The sequence below is a fragment of the Cervus elaphus genome, chromosome 2, assembly GCF_910594005.1.
Source record: "Cervus elaphus chromosome 2, mCerEla1.1, whole genome shotgun sequence".
In the NCBI taxonomy this organism is placed as follows: domain Eukaryota; kingdom Metazoa; phylum Chordata; class Mammalia; order Artiodactyla; family Cervidae; genus Cervus; species Cervus elaphus.
Genome location: NC_057816.1, coordinates 32,247,884 through 32,274,959, shown reverse-complemented (window position 1 = coordinate 32,274,959; position 27,076 = coordinate 32,247,884). Strand labels below are relative to the sequence as shown.

The following is a 27,076-nucleotide window of genomic DNA, read 5'->3' as shown; positions in this document are numbered from 1 at the left end:
TGTGTAGGGACCTTACTGTCTTAGTCCCACTTTACAGATGAAGAAACCGAGGCACAGAGAAGTTCAGTGACTTTCCCTGGTTCTTACAACTACTAAGTAAAGAACTTGCGATTCAAACACAGACAGCCTGGCTCCAGAATCCATGTTCTTAACAATTAATCCGTACCCTGAAATTCTAGATACAGTGCTCCTTGCTTCCTGATGTCACAGTACCTGTGTGGGGTCTTCAGCATGCACATGATGACCCGGGAAAGACTCACTGCCGTCTCTGCTCCTTCGTAATGACCTTCTCTGGCTTTGCCTTTGTGGCTTCTTTCCCTACATTCCTTTAAGGGAGTATCACACAGAGCTCTCGCTGCTTTTATTTTCAACCTAAGCCAGCTCTTCTTTATTGACCTAAACCGTATTTTCAGCTTTCTCTGAATCTAAGAGATACGTCCTCATGCCCACTAGAGTCCACATAACTGTAGACAGAGTTCAGAGGCCAGCTGTGGGGTTTGGTCATTGGTGGAGACATTTTCTCATCAGATTCCTCAGAGCAGTGGTCCTCTGGACAAAGGTACCAAGGAGATAATTCTCAGATGATTGTTCTCAGTAGAAAAGGTTTTGGCCTGGAGGACTGGTCTGTGGTTCTGGGTTTGTGGTTTACTTGCAGGATGAACCTGGGCCAACCAGATGTTCATCAAACTCTTTTAGGCCCTGGGTTTGTTGGTTCCAGTTCTCCAAGAAGCCACTGTCAAGATGCATTTAGATGTGCGAGAGACTTACTGGGGGCAATGCCTGTGAAGGATGCTGGGAATGACCCTGAGAAAGGAAGAAAGCCCTCACTGGGCTGCAGGTCTGACACCAGTAATGGAGAGAAGGAAGGAAGGCGGATTAGAGTGCAGTGCAGATCTAAGACAGCTTCGGGCCGGTCACTGGAAAGTCTCAAGCCAAGGTTTCCCACTGGAGTCCCACTTCTCATAGGAACAGGCTGGTGTTCGTCCTCCGGCCATTCTTTGTCAGTGGATGAGAACAGCACAGGGGGAGTTAAGGAATGCAGAGGGCCAAGAGCTAGGGCTGTTAGAAAATAGCCTACCCACATCAGGAGATCTGAGAGGCGTGTTTTTATGGCCACCACATTGAAGCATCAGCGATGGCCTCACATGAGGTTAAATAGTAATAAGTGCTTTGATGAAAAGGAGACAGAGTAATGTGATAGGGAGTGACTGGAACTACCATGTGTAAAACAGATAGCTAGTAGAAAGCTACCGTATAGCACAGATAGGTCAGCTCAGCGCTCTGTGGTGGCCTGGAGGGGTGGGGGGAGACCCACAGAGGGGATATATATGTGTATGTGTGTATACACACACATATGTAGCTGATTTACTTCTGCATACAGCAGAAAGGAACACACGTTGTAAAGCAACTCTAACCCCCCTCCCCTGCCCCCCCAAGAAACACACAAGATCTCTGTACAGAAAATGACATCTGTGCATCTGTGATATGGAAGAAGAAGAAATGGTTAAGGATCAGGAAAAAAAAAAAAACCTGGTGTTTTTCCCAAGTCTGGCAGTATAAATCAGTCACGTTATTCTCTTGTACCTTCTGATTCTGTATGCTGACCAGCAGCTAGCTAGCTTGTTTTTGCCCCAAGGTGTGCTAAAATGAAAATGAATTTGATTTCTTATAATTATATTCACAAGCTCTCCAAACTGGCTTTTCTTGTGGTTCTTTCTCTTGATTATTCCAAAGCATAAGTTTAAGATTCACTGGTCTTAGTTTCAACCCACTTCTGTATCCTTAGTGACAAACTTAAATTAGATACTGAGATTTTTGAGAGAGGACATGATTGTACAAACCAGACAGAGAATTACTAGTCTAGGGGCTGGCAGACTTTCTCTCAAGGGCCAGATAGTCAATATTTTAGGCTTTACACCTGTATGTTCTTTGTCACAAGTACTCCACTTTGCATAATAAGCAGCCATAAACAATATGTACATGAATAGGGGTAAAACTTTTATTTATAAAGTCGGGCAGTGGACCAGATTTGACTTATGGGCCTTAGTTTGCCAACTCCTGTTCTAGTGTGATAATAATATGCCTTGGCAAGCCTGCTCAGACCCATGTACATATGGTCGTAGTGTGCAGGCCCTCCTGGGGATGTTAAAAAAACAACTCTCCCTGTTGGATCCCAGTGGGGAAAGAAGGAGGATTGCTGAGGCATCAAGACACAAGAGTGGAAGATGAGTAGGGAAGCTCAAGATACGAAGCCAGGAAATTGTTATGACCCCAGGACTGGAGGCCATGGCTGAGGAAGCGCTGCTGGGTGGAAGCTGAGTCCTGCCAGGCTCTCTGCCTGCTGTCCTCTACCACCGCTCGAAGGCCAGAGGATCCATTTGCATCCTTCAGTCCAGTGCTGCCTCTGTAACCAAACCCTGAAGGTCTGCACACGCAGTTCACACCCCAGGTGACCCCCGATGGCGTGTTGAGGGAGAAGCCCCCTTTGTGGAGCACTGACCCACAGGCCCTGGGGCACCTCTGGAGGCCCTGGGACGCCCTACAGGTAGCTGTCGGTCCAATTCTACCCGTTAGGACATAGATTCAGGTGCCGTTCCTAGGTTCCACAGCAAAACCAGCTGAGAGTCCAGTTTCAGAACCCACGCTCCCTTCCCTGAACCACGCTGCCTCTCCTGAAGGCACAGTGCTGGGGCAAGTCATGCTGTGGATCTGAGAATTCCCTCGGCAAGCCGGAGCGCTTAGAATCCCAGCCTCCCTATGCAGACTTGAGCAGTTCCAGGAATTGTTCTTGTGATTGTTGCCCCTGGTAATGATTTTTGATAAACTCCCATTATTAGCGTCTGACACTCATGGTTCATGCTGGTGGCCAGTTGTCTCTTAGTGAAAGCCACTGTCAGAGAAAGGGGAAACTTGCCTCTTGTGGAGTTGGTTAGTTTAAAAATACAGTGATACGGTTTCAGTATTTCAATGGAAAGGTCACAAAGGTCAAATGCATCATTGACGTGTGAGCTTATGGTGCCCACTAGATGGATTGATTCCCATGGGAATACTAATGGGTTCCCAAAGTTCCTTGGGGAAAGGGAGGGGTGCTGCCCTGAGTATAAATTTGTTCTTCCCAACTGCAGTATAAACTCATAGAGCAAGGACCACTCTTTTTGATAGGCCTGTAGCTCTTAGCAGAGTTCCCACAATCAGTCCTCATGACCCTAAGTAAACAACAAGAGTGCTTCATTCCATTTATGGATTGACTTTGTGGGGGAACCACCGTTTCTCCAACTGTAAGTGAGAGATTTGGGGATGAGGCGGGGAACACAGTCAATAGTCAACCAAAGCCCCGCCTCAAAGACTCAGGAGTTAGGTCTGTCATAACTGAGATGCGCCGTCCACATGGCAGGTAAGATGAGAAGGCAGCTCGTGACCTAATCTGTCTGACGTGAACAGGACTGCGCATGCGTGCCTAAATATAGACCAGCTGTCCCAAACCAGAAACACACCGCTCAGACAGCCTCGCTAAGTGATAACAGTTCCTGCCACCCTGAACAGCAGCTGATGTGCGGATCCTGGAGCTCTCCATTCATTCTTCTGACCCAAAAAGGGTAGTTTCCGGCAACAGTTACTGCCCTGATGTGTTTATTGAGCCCTTTGTTCTGATCTGGACGTTGAGTAGGCACACAGTGTTGTGCTGAACACCGTCAGAGAAAACAGTCTAGGTCCTGAGTTCTAACAGCTCCCAGCCTCAGTTTTGAACAAGAGATTTGTGAATTCCCAACATGAAAGGCAAAATGAAGCACTACCAAAGATTTAGAGGAAGGCATGATTGGCTCTCACCAGAGACCTTCCAGAAAGCATGGCATTTGCTGTGGACCTCAGGTTCCCATCTGTGACATGAGATGCCCCTTATGTAAGGGTGTGTGCCCAGAGACTGGCTGCAGCTCACTGCAGCCACTCACTGCCTTTGCCCTGTGCCCTTCACAGGATCGATTTCTGCTAAAGTAGACCGAGAGATCATGTCCACCAAGGTCAGGGCACTCGGGCTTGGCTCTTGGATCTCCGGGACGGTGTTCTTTCCCAGATCCTTCCTCAGAAGTGGCGGCGGGGGAAGCCTGGCCCCTGAAAGGTCTCACAGGATCCCCTCTCTCTGCATCCTCTTTTCTCTTCCTCCGCTTTATAGTTTTTATAAACATTACGAGCCTTATACTTTTGAACTTGGGGAATTATTTATACTAGTCTTCAGTAGTTTGATCCAGCAAATGTTTACTTTCCATGCAAATATGAGTAACATAAACTCATGACAAAACAGTAATTCTGCTATCCAGTGTCTTGGTCATCAGATCTCCTGACTTGATTCTGCCCTGCCCCCCCCCCCCATTATAGAGAATATATCTTTATTCACATGGATACATCTTTCCACTGGTACTGCAGAAGAACCCCTGAGCTACAGGAGCTAAGTTTTAATTCCAGAGTTTACATCTGACCCCTTGTGTGTCCTTGGACAAGTAGCCTCACCTTTCTGGACTATAGTTTCTCCAATTGTAAATGAGAGATTTGGGGGTGAGCGAGGAGGACAGTGATGATAAATGAATGACTAGACACCAGGATCCCTTCCAATTGCCATGTTATGGGAGTTACTGTGTTTGACCATAAATGTAGGAATAACTTCTCTTTATAATGATGTCCGCAAGAGGATTCTGAGGATTACTCCTTCTTAAATAACTTTGGGCTTGTGATTGTGAGTTAAAATGACCTAGATCTGTTGATCCAATTTTGCCATCCTGTCAACAGGATGTTTTTATTTCCTTTTTTTTTTTTTTAATATTTACTTATTTATTTGGCTGCACCGGGTCTTAATTGCAGCATACAGGATCTTTCCTTGTGCCACACAAACTCTTAGTTGCAGCATGCAGCCTGTTATTTGTGGCTCGTGGGATCTAGTTTCCTGACTAGAGATTAGAGATTGAACCCAGGCCCCCTGCATTGGGAGCACAGAGTCTTAGCCACTAGACCACTAGAGAAGTCCAAGGCTTTCATTTTTAGAACTCACCACCTCTCTGATTCTTGCTTTTCATTTAGCTTTCTCCAGGGATCACTCATCCCATAAAATCCTACACCACTGTTTGCAAAATTCTTTCATTAGTCATCTTCTCCCAGGTAAGAACCCTCAGCATCTTACCACTTTTCTACTTCTAGGAACAAATGATATAATGTAACAAGTAGCAACAACAACCATTTACTTAGTATTTAATAGTTACTATTTACTCATATTTTATCTCATTGGATCCTTCAAAGGACCCTGTAAAGTGTTCAGTTCTTTTTGGCATTTGATAGCGTGGGAGAGGAGGTGCAGAGAGATTAAAAGTTTTGTCCAAGGCCCTGCGGCAAAGTCGTCTGAGAATGTGGACTCCCACGTTTCTGACCCACTTCAGCCTCTTTCTGTTGCTTGCCCGTTCCTTTAGAATTGCCCGTGAACAGATGATAAGGAGGGCCAGGAAGAATATGGATGGTTTCCAATTTGGAAGTTTGATGATACCAAGAAAGATTTGGGGAAGAATTTGTTCTTTCATTTGGCTTTCAGAGCTTGCCTTGCCCTTGATTTTTCAGTCAACCCTAAGGCTTCTGCCCCTGCCCCAGAATTAAGAACCAGAGATTATTAAAAAATCAAGCCACTGGTTCTGAATCTAAATCTCTGTGTAAATATAACTCATTAGATCTTACATGGGGCAGCTCTCTGAAGTTTCCCAAAGATGACTTTGATGTGAATCCCTCATCTAATCCAAGTCCTTGCTTTTATAAACAGGGAAAACAGGGCTCAGAAAGGTGAAATGGCGTTCTGAAGCCCAGTCCGCCAACTGGGGACAGAGCTGGGCCTCGACCCTCCTTCTGCTGTTTGACTCTGCCTCCCATAAAGCTAATAACCATTCACCACATAAGGATTGTGTAGGAATTCTTCTCTCTCCATGGTTGAAAAGAATTGATTTTGAAGACAAAGCGATCTAATTTAGATCGAGGCTCTGCCGCTTTCTAGGTCTGTGACCCAGAACTCATTATTAACGTCTCTGCACTTCAATTTCTCCATTCCCCCCATAAAACAAAACAAACAAAAACAATGGCAGAAATAATATCTACTTCACAGGGTAGACTAGAGACGCATAGCAGGTGCTTGCTAGATGGCAGCTGTAATTATAGTCAATATAGACGTTTTGTTCTTATTACTTTCACCTATAACATCTGTACCAGGTATAATTGTGACTTGGAAAGCGATTCCATACCTCTTGGCCAATGTCAAGGTCTCAACCACTTCCATGTGTACCCTAGGAATAGATGGAGTAAGAATAGTGGATTGCTCTGCTAAATACTTTGCATACTTGGCCTCCAATCCTTGAAGCAGCCCTGCAAACTATGTGTTCTCCCTGATGAACAAGTGAGGTTCCGAGAGGTTTATGTAACCTGTCCAAGGCCAGAGCCAGGAGTGAGCTCGGCCACGGTTTGAGTCCAGCCTGGGCTCCAGCATAAGCTTTGGTCTACCGTTTTATGGGTTCTGAGACCCACTAAGGCTTGGGGTGAGGGTTTGGGAGGGGGGATAAAGATTAAAAGGGCATTGAGATAAGGGAACCAGTCATTATTTGGCCAGTCATCTTTTCCAGAAACTCTCGCCAACCGCCCCTTTCCTGCTCCTGTTATCACTAGCCAGTGGATGGCTGGGCTGGGCTGGGCTGGGCTGGGCTCCTCTGCTGAAATCCTTCAGAGCTTTCCTGTTCTAGAGTTTTGCAAGAAAGTGGGAGGAGTGTTTTTATGCTGGGCAGGCTTCCCATGAGTGATTGTGGAAAGGAAGGGGAGTGATTTTGTAGGGCCCTAAAAAGAAGCCAGGAAGACGAGGAAAAAATAAAACCCTGTTGAAAAGAAAACAAATTGACTCAGGCGTTTTCTGACATTATCTTTCGTCTAGACTTGGAGATCGAAGCTCAGGCCAGAAGTCTGGAAATGCCCATTTTCTTCTTGCTGTGTAACTGACCTTCCTAATGACCCAAGACACATCATTACAACTGCCTGATAGCCACACACCAAAAACAGCCCAGCCACGTATTGTCTGATGTTTTCCTTTATTTTTAGCAGTCTTTCCTTTCCTCAGGAGGTACCCAGGCAATAAAAACAAATCTTAAGCGAACATTTTATATGAGTGCTTAGACTTGTTTTCACAAGCTTATCTCATTTGCCCTTTACAAAGCAGCCCAGTGAGATAGGTAGGCAGCCCAGGGTTTATCCTCCCAACCTCACAAGTAAGCAGCCAGAGCTCAGAGGCCTGTCCACGATCTCATAAAGGCAGAGTTGGAACCGGGTCCCTGGTCTCCTGACTCCTGTCGCATGCACGAGGCCCATACACTGTGAGGTGGAATTCCAACCTGCTTGAGGCTTTTCACCCCAAACCATAAATTTTAGCTTTTTGCTTACCTGAGCTGCCCACTGCCTTGCTATGACTGTGGGGTGAGACCCTCTACAGTGGGGTTGGAGGAGATATAGGGAACTGAAGGTAGGAAGCAGGGAATGTCTTTTTCTCAAGGGAGTTTAGCAAGGGCTTGGTATTTACTGAGTGTTCAGTTTTCAGAGAGGAAATAAAAACTAAAGGTCACATGAGTTTAACTGGATGACTGTTAATCTCTTGCATATATTTTACACTGCACACTTTGCAAAGGGCTTATGCCTGTGTGTGAGTTTAATTCACATACTATATATCACTCAAAGTATACAAGTCAGTGGTTTTAGTATATTCACAGGATTGTGCAACCATCATCACAATCTAATTTAGGAACATTTTTATGACCCCAAAAAGAAACTTTGTCCCCATTAGCAGTCACTTCCTATTCCCATCATCACCCCAGCCTTAAGCAACTACTAATCTATTTTCTGTCTCTGAATATTTACCAATTCTAACATTTTATACAAGTGGAAACTAGCTTCTTTTCACTTAGCACAATGCTTTCAAGGTTTATTCATTTTGTAACATGTATTTGTACTTTTTTCTTTCTACTGCTGAATAATAATCCATTATGTGTGATATGCCACTTTCTCTCTATATATCCATCAGCTTATAGGCACTTGGATTGTTTCCACTTTGGCTATAATAAGTAAAGCTGCTGTGAAAATTTGTTTACGGGTTTTTCTGTGGACGTATGTTTCCATTACTCCTAGGTATATACCTACAAGTGGAATTGCCGGGTCATGTGGTGATTCTGTGTTTAACTTTTTGAGGAACTGTCGACTGTGTGTTTATAAATTTACTGAGATATATTTCCTATATTGGGCTTTTTGGTGGCTCAGTGGTAAAGAATCTGCCTGCCAGTGCAGGACATGCAGATTCGATCCCTGAGTCAGGAAGATCCCCTGGAGAAGGGGATGGCTTCCCAGTTTTCTTGCCTGGGAAATTCCATGGACAGAGGAGCCTGGCAGGCTACAGTCCACGGGTCACAAAAGAGTTGGACATGGCTTAGCTTCTAAGCAACAATTTCTCGTACCATAAAAGTCATCGATTTAAAGTATACAGTTCAGTGGTTTTAGTATTTCCTAGGGTTGTGCAACCATCACCACAGTCTAATTTTAGAAAATTTTCATCAGCCTCAAAAAGAAACACCATTCTCATTAGCAGTCACTTTCCATTCCTGCTTACCAACCCACCCCCTTCCCAGGCAACCACTAGTTTACTTGCTGTCTTTGAATTTTCCTATTCTAGACATTTTGCATAAACAAAGTCATGTGATCCATAGTCTCTTGTCACTAGTTTCTTTCACTTAGCACAGTGTTTTGGGGGTTCATCCATATTGTGGCATATTGTTAGTATTTCACTCATTTATGTGACTGAATAATGTTCCCTTGTATGAATATCCCACATTTTGTTTATCCAGCCTCTACCTCTGTCATCCCATTGTGTTCTGCCTGTGTGTCTTTGTCTCTGTTTTCTTATAAGGACTCCAGTCACTGGAGTAAGGCCCACACTAACCCCATGTAACTTCATTTTAATTCATTATATCTGCAAAGACCCTACTTTCAAATAAGGTCACATTCTGAGGTTCCATGAGTTTTGGAGGGGACACTGTTGAACCCATTAAGACACCAAGGAGTAATCACATGAATTCAGATAGAAGTCTTTTAAAGGTAGGATTTTTGGCAAGGTTTCATGCCAAAACAGCTTTGGAAGAACTGTCCTGGGGCTGTAGACCATTATGGAGCTAACTGGTTTCATAGACGTGGCTTTATGTCAGAAGAGTGGAATTGCAAGTGTCTCTGGGCCCAACTCATCCTAATCCCTACTCCATCTTATTATCAGACCTCGAAAACCTCTCTGATTTTGACCACAAGAAACAAGCATGAATGGACTTTTGTGCCAGAGAAAATTGTTTTATTCATTCAACACGTATGTAATAAATACCCACTATGTGCTGGGACTGTTCTAGGCACCAGAGATAATAGAGGAGACTGGAACACATTTTGAGTACCTACAACTTGCGGCATTTCTCTGACCCTTTCTGCGTTTCATCCTTACAGCCACCCTCTGGCAATTTGTAAATAAGGAACTGAGACTAGGGTGAAATGATTTCTCCTTCTCTGTGACTAAACAGACTGCATCGCTTTTGAATCCCCAGCCTGAGCTGGAGGCACTGAGGCTGGGTCAGTCTTCCTTTGAATGCTTGACCCACAACATAGGGGACATGAAGAAGGAATTGGGTGACAAGGCAGGATAAGTTGGTTGTCACAAAATGGCTATTCTTGTCAGTTTGAGGAACCTGGTCTTTATTCTGAAGGGAATGAGGAGTCACGGATGGTATTGAGGGGGGTTGACTTATTATGCTATGTACTTCAGACATTTAATCAACACATGATTGTGGAGTTGTGTCATAGACGGGGCTTCATTCTAGGGATAAAATTGTTACAAAAGGGACAGTATCTCTGCCCTCACTGAGTTTATAGCCTAATATATGGAGTGATACAGACGAGGTTGGTATTCTCCTGAAATTCTGTTTGAAACACAAGAAAGTACAAGTGAGAAGCACAGTTGAAGAAATAAACAGGAAAGTGGTTTTAAGAAGAGAGAGTTTGTAAGTCATCCTGAGGATCGCAGGGATCCATTGTTGCATTTTAAGCAGGGCAGGGGCATAATGACATGAGGTGGTCATTGAGAAACAGGGAAGGGTGATAGATAATGCCTGGGTTTCTGTCTCGGAGAACTGACAGGATGGCGGTGTTGATGTGCTTCACTGAGATACAGAATGCAGGAGGAGCTCCACTGAGATTGTGGAGTTTGACCTGCTTGTGGGACAGCTGAATGGAGGTGCCTGGCAGTTTGGGGGGCTGGCGGGGAGGAAGGGGCAGGGAGCAATTATAGGACAGAGAGCTCAGGAGAGAGAACCGAGCCAGCGATTAAGATTTGTGAGTTGTCGTCAGATAGCAGAAGCTGTGAGAGCGGACAGGATACCCTGGAGAGTCTCCAGAGGGAGAGTGAGGTCACAGGAGGGTGTGGGCAGAGCACTGAGAAAAGCGGCCCTGGAAGGGCTGGTCGGGGAGGGGAGTGCAGAAGATCACGGACAGCGTAGGATGCCCCCAGAGGCTGCCCTGGCACCTCCCCTGGCGCTGGGCCTTCTCCTCTCCTGGGTTGTCAAGCCTCTCCTCTGCCATCAGAGAGCTCATCTCGCACATCTAATGGAGTAACGAAGCCATTGATTCTGTTAACAGACATCCAGTTCACAAGACCTGTAATGGGCATTCACTTTGGAGGTCGACAGAGCTGTTGATGGGACAGTTTTTCCCCAGAGGCCCGTGGCGTTTCCTGCTATATGCTGGCATTAGCTGTCCTGTCCAGCATCAGAAAAGACTGGAGTCATTAATGCTGTAGAGCTGGTGATCCCGCCCTGGGCCATGAGAAGGGTGCTAAAACAGGTCAGATAACAGGGGGTAGAAAGAGAACTAACTCCCCTCTGAAGTGTTCACTAGCCCTAGAAAGCAAAGCCCCTATCATCACCACTAAAACCTCAACCCCCACTGGCCATCACACTGCCAGAAATGACATCTTTAACCTTTCTTTTGAACAAAAAGTTTTGCTGGTGGAATTACTGTATGCTGAATACATTTTTTTTTTTTTTTTTTTGCTTATTCTGCAAAGACAGACTCAGAACTTGTCCTATGTACCTGGGCTTTATTAGGTAAATGCTGGCACTGAAGAGGTAACATCACCAGTCACTGCTTTTAGACACCCATGGGCCAGGCAAGGAAGCAGGGTGACAGTAGATATAATGAAGCGTGGGCCACATGCTGTTCGCACCCAGAACAATGACCAAGTCCAGGAGGGTTTCAGGGAGAATATGATATCCGTGTAGGGTCTTAAAAGTCTGCCTGTGAACGCCAAAGGAGTAAAATCCACGCGGAAGGAACAGCCCAAACCAAAATAAAGAATCATAAAAGGGGCTGGTGTGTCCATGGACTGATGAAGCTTCCATATGCCTGGGGTATGGGAGGAGGAAAGCAGGAAATAGGTCAGACTGTGAAAGCCCTTGTATGTTGTGCTAAGGCATTTGGACTAAGCTTAGAGAGCCAGCCAAATGAATAATGCCCTTGGCTTGGGGTGTAGCACTCTAAACTATTATCTGTCTTTAATACCTCGCTTCCTTTCTAACACAACAGTGAGAGTTAAAGATAAGAGTTAAGGAAAAAAAAAAAAAAAAAAGCCCCATAGACAGAGAGTGGCGGGTACAGGGGCCGGGCAGCATCGTCCTGGGAGGACGTGGAAGGGCAGGCTGGAGGGCTGGGACCGCTCTGAAGGACTGACGGCTCCGTCCCATGTACTTTTATCAGGTGGGTGCAGTGACACATGGCCCAGGCCCCTCGGTGCGTAAGTCTTCAGGAAGCAGGGCTTCATTTAATAAAGCCAGCTAGCTTTGAGGGAGGCGATGCCCCGGGAGCCCCCAGAGAGAGGGGAGGCAGTGGCGTTCCCTTGCCCACGGCTGGCCTCGCCCCAGCGCCCGAGTCCACGCCTGGACCGAGAGCAGCCTCGCCTCCCGGAGGCGGGGCAGGTGGTGCCGGGGCGATGGTGGCCTCCGGGCGACCCCAGGGGCAGCGCGGAGACCCTGAGCCAGGGGCGGGGCAGTGAGGACGCTGCTGCTGCTGGGCCGCTGCCTCTGCCCCTCACAGCCCCTCTTCCTCCGACCGCCCGGCCCTGGCGAGGGCCGCCTTCCCTTCCCCTCACACCGCTCTTCCTCTTTGCTCACAGACTCCCTGAGGAACATCTCCTCCGCCACGCACGGGCCGCGCTCCTCTCCAGCGGAGCTCAGCAGCTCCAGCCAGCACCTCCTCCGGGAACGGAAGGCCTCGGCCCCGTCGCACTCCAGCCAGCCGACCCTGTTCACCTTCGAGCCCTCGCTGTCTAACCACGCGCAGCCGGCCCTGTCCACCAGCGCGCCGCAGGAGTACCTCTACCTGCACCAGTGCATCAGCCGGAGGGCGGAAAACACACGGTAGGCCGCGGGCCGCGCCGAGTCCGCTCGCGGGGCCCAGTCCTTTTCAGCCTCTGCTTTTTAATTTTTGAAGACGCGGGAGTAAACTATCACTATATCTTTCCAGGTGACCAGATACATAATTATAAAACAAAAACACCATTTAAATTATAAAACAAAAACACTTAAAAAAAAAAAAAAAAACCATTGCCCTAGTTTAGGTAGCCTTCGCATTTTATTGGTATCGTCTACGTTGCTATATAATGATACTTGGATTCCAAAGAAGCCTTTCATTATCAAAAGTCTTGCTATAAGAATTGTGTTTAATTTGGGGGAAAAGGCATTAAGAAGCTAGAGTTTCACAATTGAAAACAAAGTCAGCTGCCTTTGTTGACCCTAACAATATAGCTATAAAACCTGAACGTTGTTGAATAAATCCGTGCCTCACTTTTGCGCTACCACTGCGGCGTTCCGTGCGGCAGCCACTCTCCACATGTGGCTATCTAAATTTGAGTCAATTAAAATTAAATAAAACGGGAACTTCCCTGGTGGTCCAGTGATTCACAATCTGCCTGCCAGCGCAGGGGATACATGTTTGATCCCCGGTTGGGGAACTAAGCGCCCACAGGCCGTGGAGCAGCTAAGCCCCCGTGCCGCAACGCAGGAGTCCGTGAGCCACAGCAAAGGTCCCGCATGATGCAGCTAAGACCTGACATGGCAAAGTAAGTCACAGCTGTGACTGTGGTAATGATGAAAGAAAATAGATGCCAAAGATGTCTGTAATGACATGCATTTAAAAGAAAATTATTTTAATTAAATAACACTAAGAATTAAGTTCCTCAGTTGCACCAGCCATATTTCAAGTGCTCAGTGGCCACACGTGGCCAGTGGCTGCCATACAGGGTCATGCAAATACAAAACATCTTCATCATCACAGAAAGTCGTAGCAAGAACTCCCTGCTCTAGAGTTAAGTTTTTGTTTTTCTGACACTGAAAACTCTCTCAGGTATAGAGCCTGTACATACTTTTATTACCTTTTATTCTCATCTTTAGGGTAAACAAAAGCACAGAGCTTGTGGACTTTGCCGGAACTGGTTCCCAATTATACCATGGCCAGCAGATTGCAAATCACGTTCTTGTATTAATTAACTTAGAAATAACTAATTTGTGTTATGAGAATTAAGGCAGTTAGCTGGCTTATTGATAAATCACATCACAGAATATTTTCATGCATAATCACACTTCAGTTCAGTTCAGTCGTTCAGTCGTGTCCGACTCTTTGTGACCCCATGAACCGCAGCACACCAGGACCACCTGTCCATCGCCAACTCCCAGAGTTTGCTCAAACTCATGTCCGTTGAGTCAGTGATACCATCCAGCCATCTCATCCTCTGTCGTCCCCTTCTCCTCCTGCCCCCAATCCCTCCCAGCATCAGGGTCTTTTCCAATGAGTCAACTCTTCTCATGAGGTGGCCAAAGTATTGGAGTTTCAGTTTCAGCATCAGTCCTTCCAATGAACACCCAGGACTGATCTCCTTTAGGATGGACTGGTTGTATCTCCTTGTAGTCATACACTGAGAGATTGCTAGGGTCGATCATTTCTCTCTGTTTCACGGATGTAGAAACCAAGACTCAGGACTTCTGAATGACAGAGGTAGAACTAGAACCCAAGCTTCTCCTTTCTGGTCGTGTACTCTTTTCTCTACACCATGCTATTCTGTGATTCAGGTTTTCTGAGTCATTTTCACACACTCCCAACACTCAGTTTGAAATCTGCCTCAAAAAACTCATTTTCCTCAAGCAGCATGATTCATTTGTGAACTTTCGCCAGTTCAGGCAACCTCCATCAACCTACACATGAGGGGCTGAGTTCAATGAACTAACCAAGATCACTGAGCTAGTTAGTACCTGATTCTTCTGAACCACAGACTAGGGACAGTGGTAGAATGCAAAGTATTTTACAGGCTCTGTCTGCAGTTCAGTCAGTTATGGTTTCAGATTCAGGTTTGGCCACTTCTTTGTGACCTTGGGGGCCATTTATTTAGCCTTCTTGACCTTCAGTTTCCTTCTCTGCAGAGTGAGAATAATTAACTCATGAGCATAATTAATGAACATAAAATTGCAAAACATTTCTGAGTTACCTGTGAGGTGGGAGGTCCTCAGTAGATATTGCCAGATGCTCTCCCAGGCCACCACCCCTTCCGCTACACATAGGATCACAGGGGAGTAAAGAATGAGAGGCTGTACAGTCATTGTTTTATTGAAAGACAGAGCACTTTATATTAGTGTCTCTCAAATAGGAGCGTGCACATGAAATACCCAAGCATCTTGCTGAAATGCTGCTTCTGATTCAGTGGGCCTGTGGTGGGTCCTGAGATCCTGGTATTCTGCACAACTGTAAATGATGCTAGTGCAGACTGCAAATCACACTTTCATTTTTATATTTATGTTACTGTCCTTTGGGACAGGATTCAGAGCACATAATAGTTGCATGATAAATATTTGAACAAATCTGTGCTATGGAAATACGTTATCTCCGTAGCCTATGGATGTTAATGAATGAGACAGAACTTGTCTACATCTGGGGAAGCAACTTGATTGTGGGGCCTTGATCAAGTCGTGCTTTTCTCTGTGTCTTTGTTTTGACTTGTGTGGGTGTGGGAGCAAGAGGTTGATGAGTAGGATCTCAGGGAGATTTTAAAAAATAGTAAACTCAAACAGTGTGTGTAGGATTTCAAGCAGGAACAGAGGGTGGGAAGGAAGCTTTCTTTAGAAGGATGTATAGTTTCTGGTGGTAGTAAAGCAGTGTGCATGATACCAAACCTACTATAACAATTATAAACTCCAGACAAAATGTTTTAAAAAACTGAAGGTACTGAAGAGCAATCAAAAATTTGTTTAAGAAAAAGGGACCCACACTCAAGGAGATTCAATTTACATGACTTTTCTTTTGAATGAAATTCCTATAACATGTCACCCCAAGTCTTCGTTCAGTAGATAGTGAGAAATTGCTGATCACTTGAAGACACTGAGAAGCTGACCTGTAGCCAAGAGAACTCAGGTCATAGAAACAAAATAAGCTCAGTTTGTGGAGCTAGCATACAAAGACTTTAAAACAGTTGTGTTGATTGCTTTAATCTGTGGCAGGGAGGGAAAATGGATAATGAGTAGAGAGATGGTGAAATTTAGGAAAAAGAACATATACGTTTCAGCTCCCCTATGGTGGCAGAAACCACTACAGATTATCCCTCCCACTAATTACAACTAAAAACTCCAGGCAAAATATAATTACCCACAGACTCTGTAAATGAAAGGAAGCAGATTGTGGAGCAGAGCAAAAATGTGGAGATGCAACTGCACAGAGTGAATTTTCTGTCTCTGGTGGATTTGTCCTGAGTATGGGCCCCCTCCCAAAGCAGTACAGTGGGGCAGGCTGCTGAAACTCTAATAGAAATCTCATCTTTCTGCTTAGAGGAACCAGAAAAGGAGCCCTTTGGGGCTTGGGGAAGAGTGGAGTATCCCAGAGTGGAGAGAGCTAGAGAAGGGATTTCCTAATTCTGGATCTAAAACCACACAAGTCTCAGGGTCATCTTGAGGAGGGTGTGGGCATAGAGCAGTGCGGTGCTCAGTCGCGTCCGATTCTTTGCGACCACATGGATTGTAGGGTCCATGGAATTCTCCAGGCAAGAATACTGGAGTGGATTGCCATTTCCTTCTCCAGGGGATCTTTCCCGACCCAAGGCATCGAACCCAGGTCTCCCCCACTGCAGGCAGACTCTTCACTGTCTGACCCACCAGGGAACCCATGTGTGAGATAGACTCAAACCAGCATAACAAGAGCTTTGTGAACTAAACTAAGATTTTTACTACCACACACAAAAGGAGAAACAGAACTTAAGAGGCTAAACCTAACCATGTTGATTGCCTGCAAAAACAAACACATCAGTATTTTCCAGAGGATGATAAAAGAACGCAATCCACACAACATTCAGAATATAATCCAAAATTTCTGGGCATACAGAAAATGAGCAAACTATAACTAATTCTCAAGGGAGAGCACAGAGCCAACCTCATTATTACCAATGTTGGAGCTACTACACACAGATTTAAAAGCCCATATTATAACAATATTTCATATGATAAAAGAAAACACACTTGAAATTAATGAAAAGGAAAAGAAACTGTTATCAACCCAGAGGTCTAAATTCTTTAAAAGTATTCCTTCAGGAACGAAAACAAAGTAAGACATTCTCAGGTGAAAAAGAAATAAGAGAATTTCTAGGAGATTTAATTTAAAGAAATAATAAGACTTAAGCAAGGTATTACCAGAAGAAAACTATGAGCAGGAATGAGGAAAGACAAGCAGAAATAGTAAATATCTTCAAAATTATAAAGTATTGTTTTTTCCCTTCTAAATTCTTTAAAATATATATGAGTGTTGAAAACAAATATTAAACATTACCTAGTGGGGTTTTTACATGGTTTTATTTCTCTTCAACCTGAAGTTCCTTTTTTTTTTTTAACTTTATTTTATTTCATTTTGGCCATGCTGCATGGCTTGTGGGGACCGCTCCCTGACCAGGGACTAGGCCCATGGCGGTGAAAGTGCCAAGTGCTTACCACTGGACTGCCAGCAAACTCCCGTGAGGAGCTTCCGTTACTGGTTATGGCCATGTGAGTCCCCTGGTGACCAGTTTTCCCAACTTTCACTTATCTGAAAATACCTATATTTCACCTTTGATTTTATTTATTTTATTGAAGGATACAACTGATTCACAGTGTTGTGTTATTTCTGCTGTATAGCAGTGGTTCAGTTATACACAAATAAAATACACATTCTTTTTCATATTTCTTTTCATTATGGTTTATCACAGAATATTGAATATAGTTCCCTGTGCCATACAGTATCACCTTTATTTTTGAGAGATATTTTTGCTTAGTATAAAAATGTCTTTATTTCAGCCTTCTAAAGGATGCCATTCTATGGTCTTCTTGACTTTCATTGTTTTTGATGAGAGGTCAACTGTTCTTTTTATTCTTATTCTCCTGGATGTAATTATATCTTTCGTCCTCTGATTTTTTTTTCTCCTTTTAAAAAAAATTGTGTTAAAATATGCACAATAGAAAATGTACCATCTTAACCATTTTTAAGTGTGCCGTTCAGTAGTGTTAAGTACTTTCACACTCACAGAACCAATCTTTGGAACTCTTTTCATCTCTCAAAATTTAAACTCTGTATCCTTAACTTTTCATTTCACCTTCCCCCCGCCCCTAACAACCTCCATTCTACTTTTCATCTGTATGAATTAGGCTTCTCTCAGTAACCCATTTAAGGTGGAATTACAGTGTTTTTTGTGACTGGATTATTTTACTTAGCATAAAGCCCTCAGAATTCATCTGTATAGTAGCAAGTGTCAGGATTTTCTTCCTTTTTAAGGCTAAGTAAATATTTCATTGCATGTATACTCCTCAGTAGATGCTAAGAAAGATTTGACAAAACATAATACACCTTTATAAAAAATATTTCTTAGCAAACTGTAAATAGAGGAGAACTATCTCAAACTAAGACTTCTAAGGACAGCCTACAGCCAGTATCACACCTAATGGAGAAATAGTAACTATAGTCCCCTCATACTGTGGATAAGGAGACAATACCTGCTCTTACTACTTCTATTCATGGTTGTACTAGAGATCCTAGTGAGTTCAGTAAGGGAACAAAAAATATAAAAGGCACAAATGCCAGAAAGGAAGATGGAACTGTTTCTGTTTGCAGGTAGCATGCTTGTTTATATTAAAAATCCTAAAGAATATAGAAAATAAGTACTATAATTAATCAGTGAATTTTAGCAGATTCACAGGAAAAAAGATTACTATACAAAAATAACTTTTACTTACTAGCAACAAAAAAAATGAAAAAATGAACTTTAAAAATCTATATAATGATGCCAAAAGAAGTGGACTCCTTAGGAATAAATTTAACAAAAGACGTGCAAGAGCTCTTCACTGAAATCGCTAACATTGCTGAGGGAAATTAAAGACCTAAATATGGAGGGTAATAATATATTATAGTTATGAATTGGAAGACCTTGTTAGATACCATTAGCTACCATTATTAAAATGGTAATTCTTCCCAAATTAATCTGTAGATTCAGTGCAATCCAAATAAAAATCCCAGCAAGCTTTCTCACAGAAATTGATAAGCTATTTCTAAAATGTATGTGAAAATGTGAATAGCCAAAGTAATTTAAAAAAAAAAAAAAAACCAGCACAAAGTTAGACAACTTATGCTACCTGATTTTAAGACCTTCTGTCAAACTAAGGTTAATCATGACAGTTGTATTAATGAAAAGGTAAACATATAAATCACTAGAACAGGTTAGTGAATCTGGAGGGGTTAGAATGAATATATATATATTCATTTTGATATATGAATATATATATATATATATATTTTTTAACTAAGACACCAATAGGGAAATGAAAGTTTTTTCAACAAATATATATCTATATAGGAATTTTTAAAAACCTTTACTTTCTGTCACACTTCTCAAAAGCTAAATGTATCAGAGACCTGAATGTAAAGTCTAATACTCTGAAACTTATAGAAGGAAATATCCCTGTGATCTTGGGGTAAGAAAAGATTTTTATATGGGATTTAAAAAGCAGGAATCATGAAAGAAAAAACTGATAGTCTTTATCAAAATTAAAACTTTTGCTCTTTAAAAGATTCCATTAGGAAAATAAAATGGCGAACTTTCTTGGTGGTCCAGTGGTTAAGAATCTGCCTCACAATACAATGGACATGGGTTCGATCCCTGGTCAGGGAACTAAGATCCTGCATGCTGTGCAGTGCAGACAAAAAAGTAAAACAACAACAACAAAAAGCAAGTCAGCAAATATTAGAAAATACTCAAAGCATATATCTGACAGAGAACTAATTTCTAGAATACATAAAGAACTATTACAACTCAGGAAGAAGACAAGCAACCAAATTTTTTAGAATGGGCAAAAGATTTGAAGAGACACTTCACAAAAAAAGATATAAGAATGGCCAATAATAAGCACATGAAAAGATGCTGAACCATCAGGGAAATGCAAATAAAACCTCAGTTAAGTTTTGCTTAATCTCCACTGGGAATGACTACAGTAAAAAAGACTAGCAAAGCCAAGTGTTGGCAAGTGTGTGGATGGGCTTTAGTCATGCACTGCTTCATCAAATACTAGGTACTCTGGAAATGAATAGTTTACAAAGCACTTTAATGGTAGATACCTCTTTTGATCTCCAAAGTAATCTCACAGGATTACTTTTGAGTAGGGACTTTGAGAGTGAATCAGCTCATTCATCTCTGCCTAGCACAGATGTAAATATGCCTGATTGATTACTGTAGTGAAATCATATTTACTAAGGCTAATAATACCAGCCTTCTATCTATCCCTTTTATATTTATGAGGGATCCTGATATACAGCTACAACAAATTAAGCATCCTAGAGATAAAACCATGAATTTTTTATTACTACACTACCAGCCACTAATGTTTCTTTAAGTACTAGATAATATGTATTCTGGTTAAAATTACTTCAGTTCTAAAAATCCAGCTCTTCCACTAAGCTAAAATAAGTAATAATTCAAAATAGTAACTGTTGCCAGTGGAGAGAATTTTGAACTGATGCTGTCAAAGCAAGCAGAATCATTTTTGTTTTCAAAAACAATTTAGTTTCACTAGATTTATTTTTATCCTCTAGTATTTGGGACCATGGGGCTTCCCTGGTGACTCAGCAAAGAATCTGCCTGCAATGTGGGAGACCTGGGTTTGATCCCTGGGTTGGGAAGATCCCCTGGAGGAGGGCATGGCAACCCACTCCAGTATTCTTGCCTGGAGAATCCCACGGACAGAGGAGCCTGGCAGACTGCAGTTCATAGGGTCACAAAGAGTCGGACACGACTGACGTGATTTACCACACACACATGCATTTGGGACCTCATTCTAGATTCTAGAGAGTCTTTAGCCAATCTCTATCTTAAGACTGTTAAACCTGTAACAAGTGGTGTGTTGTGGTGAGTCACATGTCCTGGAAAACCATAATTCTGGTAAAAGTTGAGAGAAGCAAAATTTCAAGGGATGAAATTCCAAAATGAAAGTATCACTGACCCTGTAGCACTCTTTACAGAAAGATGGTGGGTAAAAAGTAAAATCAGAAATGTCGATGGAGAACTTAACCAGTGATTAATCATTGGTGGCTGTGATTAACCAAAGGCAGAATATACAGCTTTTACTTTCAGTTAGTTTCACATATACAGCTTTTCTCTGTAAATGCAGAGAGAAGGCAAGCTCAATATTGCAGCCAGAAAAGTTTGAGAGTCAAAGACCACCTCACCTCTTAGAGATTGTGAGACAGAATTTTCTGAGCTTTCTTCCCTCACTGGAAGGACCCATTTGGAATGAGTCAGATGCAGAATGATGGTCCAGATGACCTCTCAAGATCATTAGGGACAGAGAGGTCCCTCATGATCATTTAGGGACAGAACCCTAAAATGGTGGCTAATTTACTTTCAAGTGTTTACAAGATTTCCTTAAATGGGAACATAGTCATCACCAACTCAGTGGACATGAACTTGAGCAAACTCCAGGAGATGGTGGAGGACAGAGGAGCCTGGCATACTGTAGTCCATGGGGTCGTGAAGATTTAGACATGACTTAACCAATTTACTGACTGAACAACAAGAAGTCATAAAAGAAAATCACACCGGGCCTTTTATCATAAATGTACTTGGTATCTCACAGAGTGGAAAAGAATGAAATTGTATGTTCTGTAATGTGTGAAAAAGTGCAAAATAAAGTGGCTGGGAAAAACTAGGAAAGCATTTCTAAAAGCCAAGAGAGAAGTTTGGAGTTGATTTCAGACTGAGGTGGCAGGATAGCCCCACCCACCAGCAGCCTCTAGAGCAAGGCGGGCCAGCAATGGAAAGGAAGATTGCTGGCACGGGGAAATATTTTCTGGCAAACTTCCCTCTGCCCCCAGGGAGCTCCCCTAGACACTTGTAATTGAGTATCTTCTTGCACCATCTCTGCCATTTACTGTTTTTCTCTTCTGATGCATGAGGGTAATACCTGTCTCCCAAAACCGTCAGGAAGATTAAAAGCAACATCGCACGTGACGTGCCTGGCACAGTTGTTCTCTAGTTGCTAAGACGTGTCCGACTCTTTGTGACCCTATGAACTGTAGCCTGCCAGGTTCCTCTATCCACGGGGATTCTCCAGGCAAGAATACTGGAGCAGGTTGCCGTTTCCTATTCCAGGGCATCTTCCTGACCCAGGGATCAAACCAATGCCTCCTGCATTGGCAGGCAGGTTCTTTATCACTGAGCCAGCAGGGAAGCCCATCTGGGATAGTGCAGTGCTCAGTTTATGAGATCTCTTAGCCCAGAGCCCAGAAGAGAAACCCTTGTTCAGATCTACTGCTTATGGGTATCTGCCCCAGAAAGCACCTCGGCGCATCAGGGTGATACAGGCATCAGTGAAGGTTTACGGGAAGGTGGTAGAAAGCCAAGGACTCCTGAGTGCTCAGAATTCCCGCTCTTGACTCTTGTCCGCAGTGATCACACTGCAGCTGTGAGGGTTTGGAGCGGGGAGTCCAGGGATCTGGGAGCTGGCCCCAGTTCTGCCACCATCCGAGTGCATATCTTTGGGCAAGTTTGTTTCCCTCATTCAGCTCTTTTCACCCGATTCTTGCAGTGATGACCAGTCCCCTCAGCAGGCATGGGTGTCATCTACCGCATGCCAGGGGCTGTGCCCGGGGATGGGATGTGGTGCCCTGCCTTCTGGGAGCACAGGGTCAGGTAGAAGTGGAAGGGCCAAGACCCAAATAACTGTCACACAAGACACGGGTGAGGTGAGTGTGTGAGGGGAACTCGGAGTGCTGTGGAAAGTGAGTGAAGTGACGAGGAAAGTCTGCGGGACTGAAACACCTTTGTGGAGCAGAAAGGCTTCTTTGGCACTTTGTAAGATTGTGGTGCATCGAGGAAACATTCCAGAGAGGGGTAGATGGTGCAAGCCCAGGCCGGGAGCTCAGGGCTGAGTGAGCAGGTCACTCCTCCGGAGAGGAGACATCAGGGCGGCGGGAGGCTGCCTGGAGCTTGCATGCTCTGAAGAGAAAAGAGTTTCCATCTGCTGCTCCTAAGAGTTCAGGCCAAGCTCGGGGAAGGTGAATGGTAGCACCAAGGCTTTTCTTTACCTGTGTGTCTGTTTGTAAGTTTATCTGCTTGTTCATTCAGCAAACACGTATTCATGGTTCAATATATGACAAGTACTAATCTGGGTGCTGATGAGAGGAAAATGAATAAAACACTGTTTCTTTCCTCAAGGAAATCAGCCTGGTAGAGGAAATAAGCAACTGGTGTGTAACACAGGTAACTAACCATTGCTACCCACTCCAAGAAGAGTGAGCAAGTGATTGTGCTAGGAGGCGGGGAACGCAAGAACTGGCTTCAAAAGAGGTGCCGCGGGAGCTGAGTTTGAGCTGCCAGATGGGAGAGAGGGGTCTTCCAGAGACAGCAAACACGGCACGGGGCCTGGCTGCCCGGGGTCTCCTGGCAACACTGAGAGCCACCTTCGTAGATCCCAGCCTGGGGAGGGTGGCTGGGGAGAAGAGGTTGGGCAGGTGAGGTGTAGCTGGGCCATGCCGTCATCATAAAGACACAGAGACAACACTGAGAATTGTTAAGCTGGGAAGTTAGGAAAGGAAGTGTGAGTGGGATAAAAAAGGACCAGAGAGCCTGGCAGATGATTACGGAGACTAGTTAGCTACCAGCCCTTTTGTTAAATGCAGAAGAAAATCAGGAGAACCTGAACTGGGGTGGAATTAATAGGACCTGGTGTGCTTATGGAGTGAGAAATGAGAAAAGTTCTTCCTGGCTTGAGTGGCTTGGTACTTTTCCCCAAACCGGAGAGTCAGGAGAGAGATGATAAGCTCACGGTTGAGTGTGTTGAAGGCAACGGCAGGCTCCCTGCGATGCTGTCCGCACCCCACACCCCCTTAGACTCTTTCAGGGACTCCTGTTCTCCTCAGCCCAGGCCTGGCCCTTCCACTGTGACCCCTCAACCCACCTCTAAGGCTCCTCATCTAGCCTGAACCGCCTGTGGTTCTTGAACTTGCCAGATGGCGTTCTACTGCCCTGCCTCTAACGGGAACACCTTTTCCCTCCTCTTCCTTTTGCCTGGCCAGTTGCCAGTCAGTCCAAGGTGACATCGCTGAAGACGCCTCCCTGACACTCCGCACCACCGCCACCAGGGAGGGTTGCTCTAAATGTGCCAACAGCCGCATATTCGCAGGCCTGACTGTAAGACTTGCAGGCTTGTCACCTCTACCTCGGTGCCCCCTCCCCCACGGCAGGAGGCTTCTCTGTATCCGTGGGGCCTGGCCCAGATGGAAAGTGAGATGTCAGGAAAGGTTTTTTCCAATGGACAGATCCAGATGGGAGCATCCACCAGAGTTGGAAGCTCCAAAAGACACAATGAAAGGCACCAAAGACAGATGTGAACCGTGTGAACCCAGATGTCTACCATTGGCTCCCCAGCCTCAGACCCAGGCCCTCCAGGATCTCAAGGCTGGGTGTTCAGTGCTCTAGGCCTGGGATGTTGGCTTGCTTACGTGTGTGAAATGGGACAGAAAGGGAGAGAACATGGAGGCCCAGGGACGAGGGTCGTGAACAGTGTGGGGTCTGAAATGTCAGTCTCAGCCGTCACGGATGCAGGTTAGCTAACAAAGAGAGCCTGCCTAGACACCTGTTTCCCTTCCGCTTTCTAAGCTGATGGGCCTTAATATCTATCACCATCTGGTGGCCACATCCATAAATAACAAGCTCCCCATGAGCTGAGAGAGCTTGTATAAGGCGGGGGTTCCATGGATTGGCCTCAGTGGGTTAAGGGCTCCCCAGCCCTCTGATCGCTTATAAATCTGTATGTGTGTGAGATATGCCTTACTCTGGTGAGAAGTGCCAGAAGAGATTTTTATCAGATCCTTAAAGAGGCATATAGCCTCCCAAAAGCTGAGAATCACCACTGTATAGGATTATTCTAGAATTCTGATTCCTTTATTTTCCCCAAATGGAATGCTATGAAGAATCATCCTATAAGAGAAAAGCAGACATGAATCTCTGCTTGCTCAGAACTTCACCTTCTCATTTCTGAAGGCACCTACGCAGAACACAGAATGCAGTTTGGAAACCATGCTAGTCGGGCCAAGGGGTCATGGCTTTTCAGAGCCAGATGGACCTGAAAGGACCCTGGAGACCCCCCTAGTCCCACCTTGGGGATGCCCACAGCCTGTGAGACCCCCCAGGTCCCACCTTGTGGAAGCCCACAGCGTGTATCAGTGGTGGGGATAGAACTCACACAAACCCTTCCCCCCCAGATCATTTAGTTTTTAATCTTTCCTCGTTTTCCCAAAACCTGAACTTTAAAAATAATCAAGACCTTTCCTCTCCTGAGTATAGTTCCTAAACTGGAAAACATTTTTCCTATAGTATTTTAGTCTTCTGGAGAGACAGATTTTCCCCTCTGAATGCCTCTCAGTGAACATTGATGTATAATAAATCTATAGCTTACATTTGAATAGTTCTATTTAACTTAGAACAACGCTTCAGCTGACTTGTTCTACAGTGGGGAGACTGAGACTCGGGTAAAATGACTTGTTTGCTGTTTTCTGATACCAGCTTAAGGGTTCTTTCCACTGTCTCATGCCTTTGTATACTCATGCGTATATTCTGTGCCACTTAAAGCGGTGAACACGTGGCTGATGTAAGTAGTTTGCTGATGTCTGTCTGGGGAGGTAAGACCAACCTCTGCTCATCACAGCCTTGTGGGGGTAGTTCAGTTCAGTTCAGTCAGTCAGTCGTGTCCGACTCTGCAACCCCATGAACCGCAGCACGCCCAGCCTCCCTGTCCATCACCAACTCCCAGAATTTACCCAAACCCCTGTCCATCGAGTCGGTGATGCCATCCAACCATCTCATCCTCTGTCGTCCCCTTCTCCTCCTGCCCTCAATCTTTCCCAGCATCAGGGTCTTTTCAAATGAGTCACCTCTTCACATCAGGTGGCCAAAGGATTGGAGTTTCAGCTTCAACATCAGTCCTTCCAATGAACACCCAGGACTGACCTTCTTTAGGATGGACTGGTTGGATCTCCTTGCAGTCCAAGAGACCTCAAGAGTCTTCTCCAACACCACAGTTCAAAAGCATCAGTTCTTCGGCACTCAGCTTTCTTTATAGTCCAACTCTCACATCCATACATGACCACTGGAAAAACCATAGCCTTGACTAGATGGATGTTTGTCGACAAAGTAATGTCTCTGCTTTTTAATACGCTAAGTTGGTCATAACTTTCCTTCCAAGGAGCAAGCATCTTTTAATTTCATGACTGCAATCACCATCTGCAGTGATTTTGGAGCCCAGAAAAATAAAGTCAGCCACTGTTTCTACTGTTTCCCCATCTATTTGCCATGAGGTGATGGGACCGGATGCCATGATCTTAGTTTTCTGAATGTTGAGCCTTAAGCCAACTTTTTCACTCGGCTCTTTCACTTTCATCAAGAGGCTCTTTAGTTCTTCTTCACTTTCTGCCATAAGGGTGGTGTCATCTGCATATCTGAGGTTATTGATATTTCTCCTGGCAATCTTGATTCCAGCTTGTGCTTCATCCAGCCCAGCATTTCTCATGATGTACTCTGCATATAAGTTAAATAAGCAGGGTGACAATATACAGCCTTGACGTACTCCTTTTCCTATTTGGAACCAGTCTGTTGTTCCGTGTCCAGATCTAACTGTTGCTTCCTGACCTGCATACAGATTTCTTAAGAGGCAGGTCAGGTGGTCTGGTATTCCCATCTCTTTCAGAATTTGCCACAGTTTGTTGTGATCCACACAGTCAAAGGCTTTGGCATAGTCAATAAAGCAGAAATAGATGTTTTTCTGGAACTCTCTTGCTTTTTCAGTGATCCAGAGGATGTTGGCCATTTGATCTCTGGTTGCTCTGCCTTTTCTAAAACCAACTTTAACATCTGGAAGTTCACGGTTCACGTATTGCTGAAGCCTGACTTGGAGAATTTTAAGCATTACTTTACTAGCATGTGAGATGAGTGCAATTGTGTGGTAGTTTGAGCATTCTTTGGCATTGCCTTTCTTTGGGATTGGAATGAAAACTGACCTTTTCCAGTCCTGCGGCCACTGCTGCGTTTTCCAAATTTGCTGGCATATTTAGTGCAGCACCTTCACAGCGTCATCTTTTAGGATTTGAAATAGCTCAACTGGAATTCCATCACCTCTACCAGCTTTGTTCATAGTGATGCTTTCTAAGGCCCACTTGACTTCACATTCCAGGATGTCTGGCTCTAGGTGAGTGATCACACCATCGTGATTATCTGGGTCATGAAGATCTTTTTTGTACAGTTCTTCTGTGTGTTCTTGCCACCTCTTGTTAATATCTTCTGCTTCTGTTAGGTCCCTACCATTTCTGTCCTTTATTGAGCCCATCTCTGCATGAAATATTCCCTTGGTATCTCTAATTTTCTTGAAGAGATCTCCAGTCTTTTCCATTCTATTGTTTT

General features: G+C 44.4%; 1 protein-coding gene across 10 annotated transcripts in view; it reads left to right on the top strand.

The window, feature by feature from the left end:
- GAB2 (GRB2 associated binding protein 2) overlaps positions 1-27,076 on the top strand; it is a 177,929-nt gene that overhangs the window by 136,542 nt on the left and 14,311 nt on the right. For all 10 annotated transcript variants that reach the window (XM_043875539.1, XM_043875542.1, XM_043875535.1 and 7 more), the window contains one exon: positions 12,251-12,494. In XM_043875539.1, the coding sequence (XP_043731474.1) occupies positions 12,251-12,494 (244 nt within the window). The remainder of the gene's footprint in view (positions 1-12,250; positions 12,495-27,076) is intronic.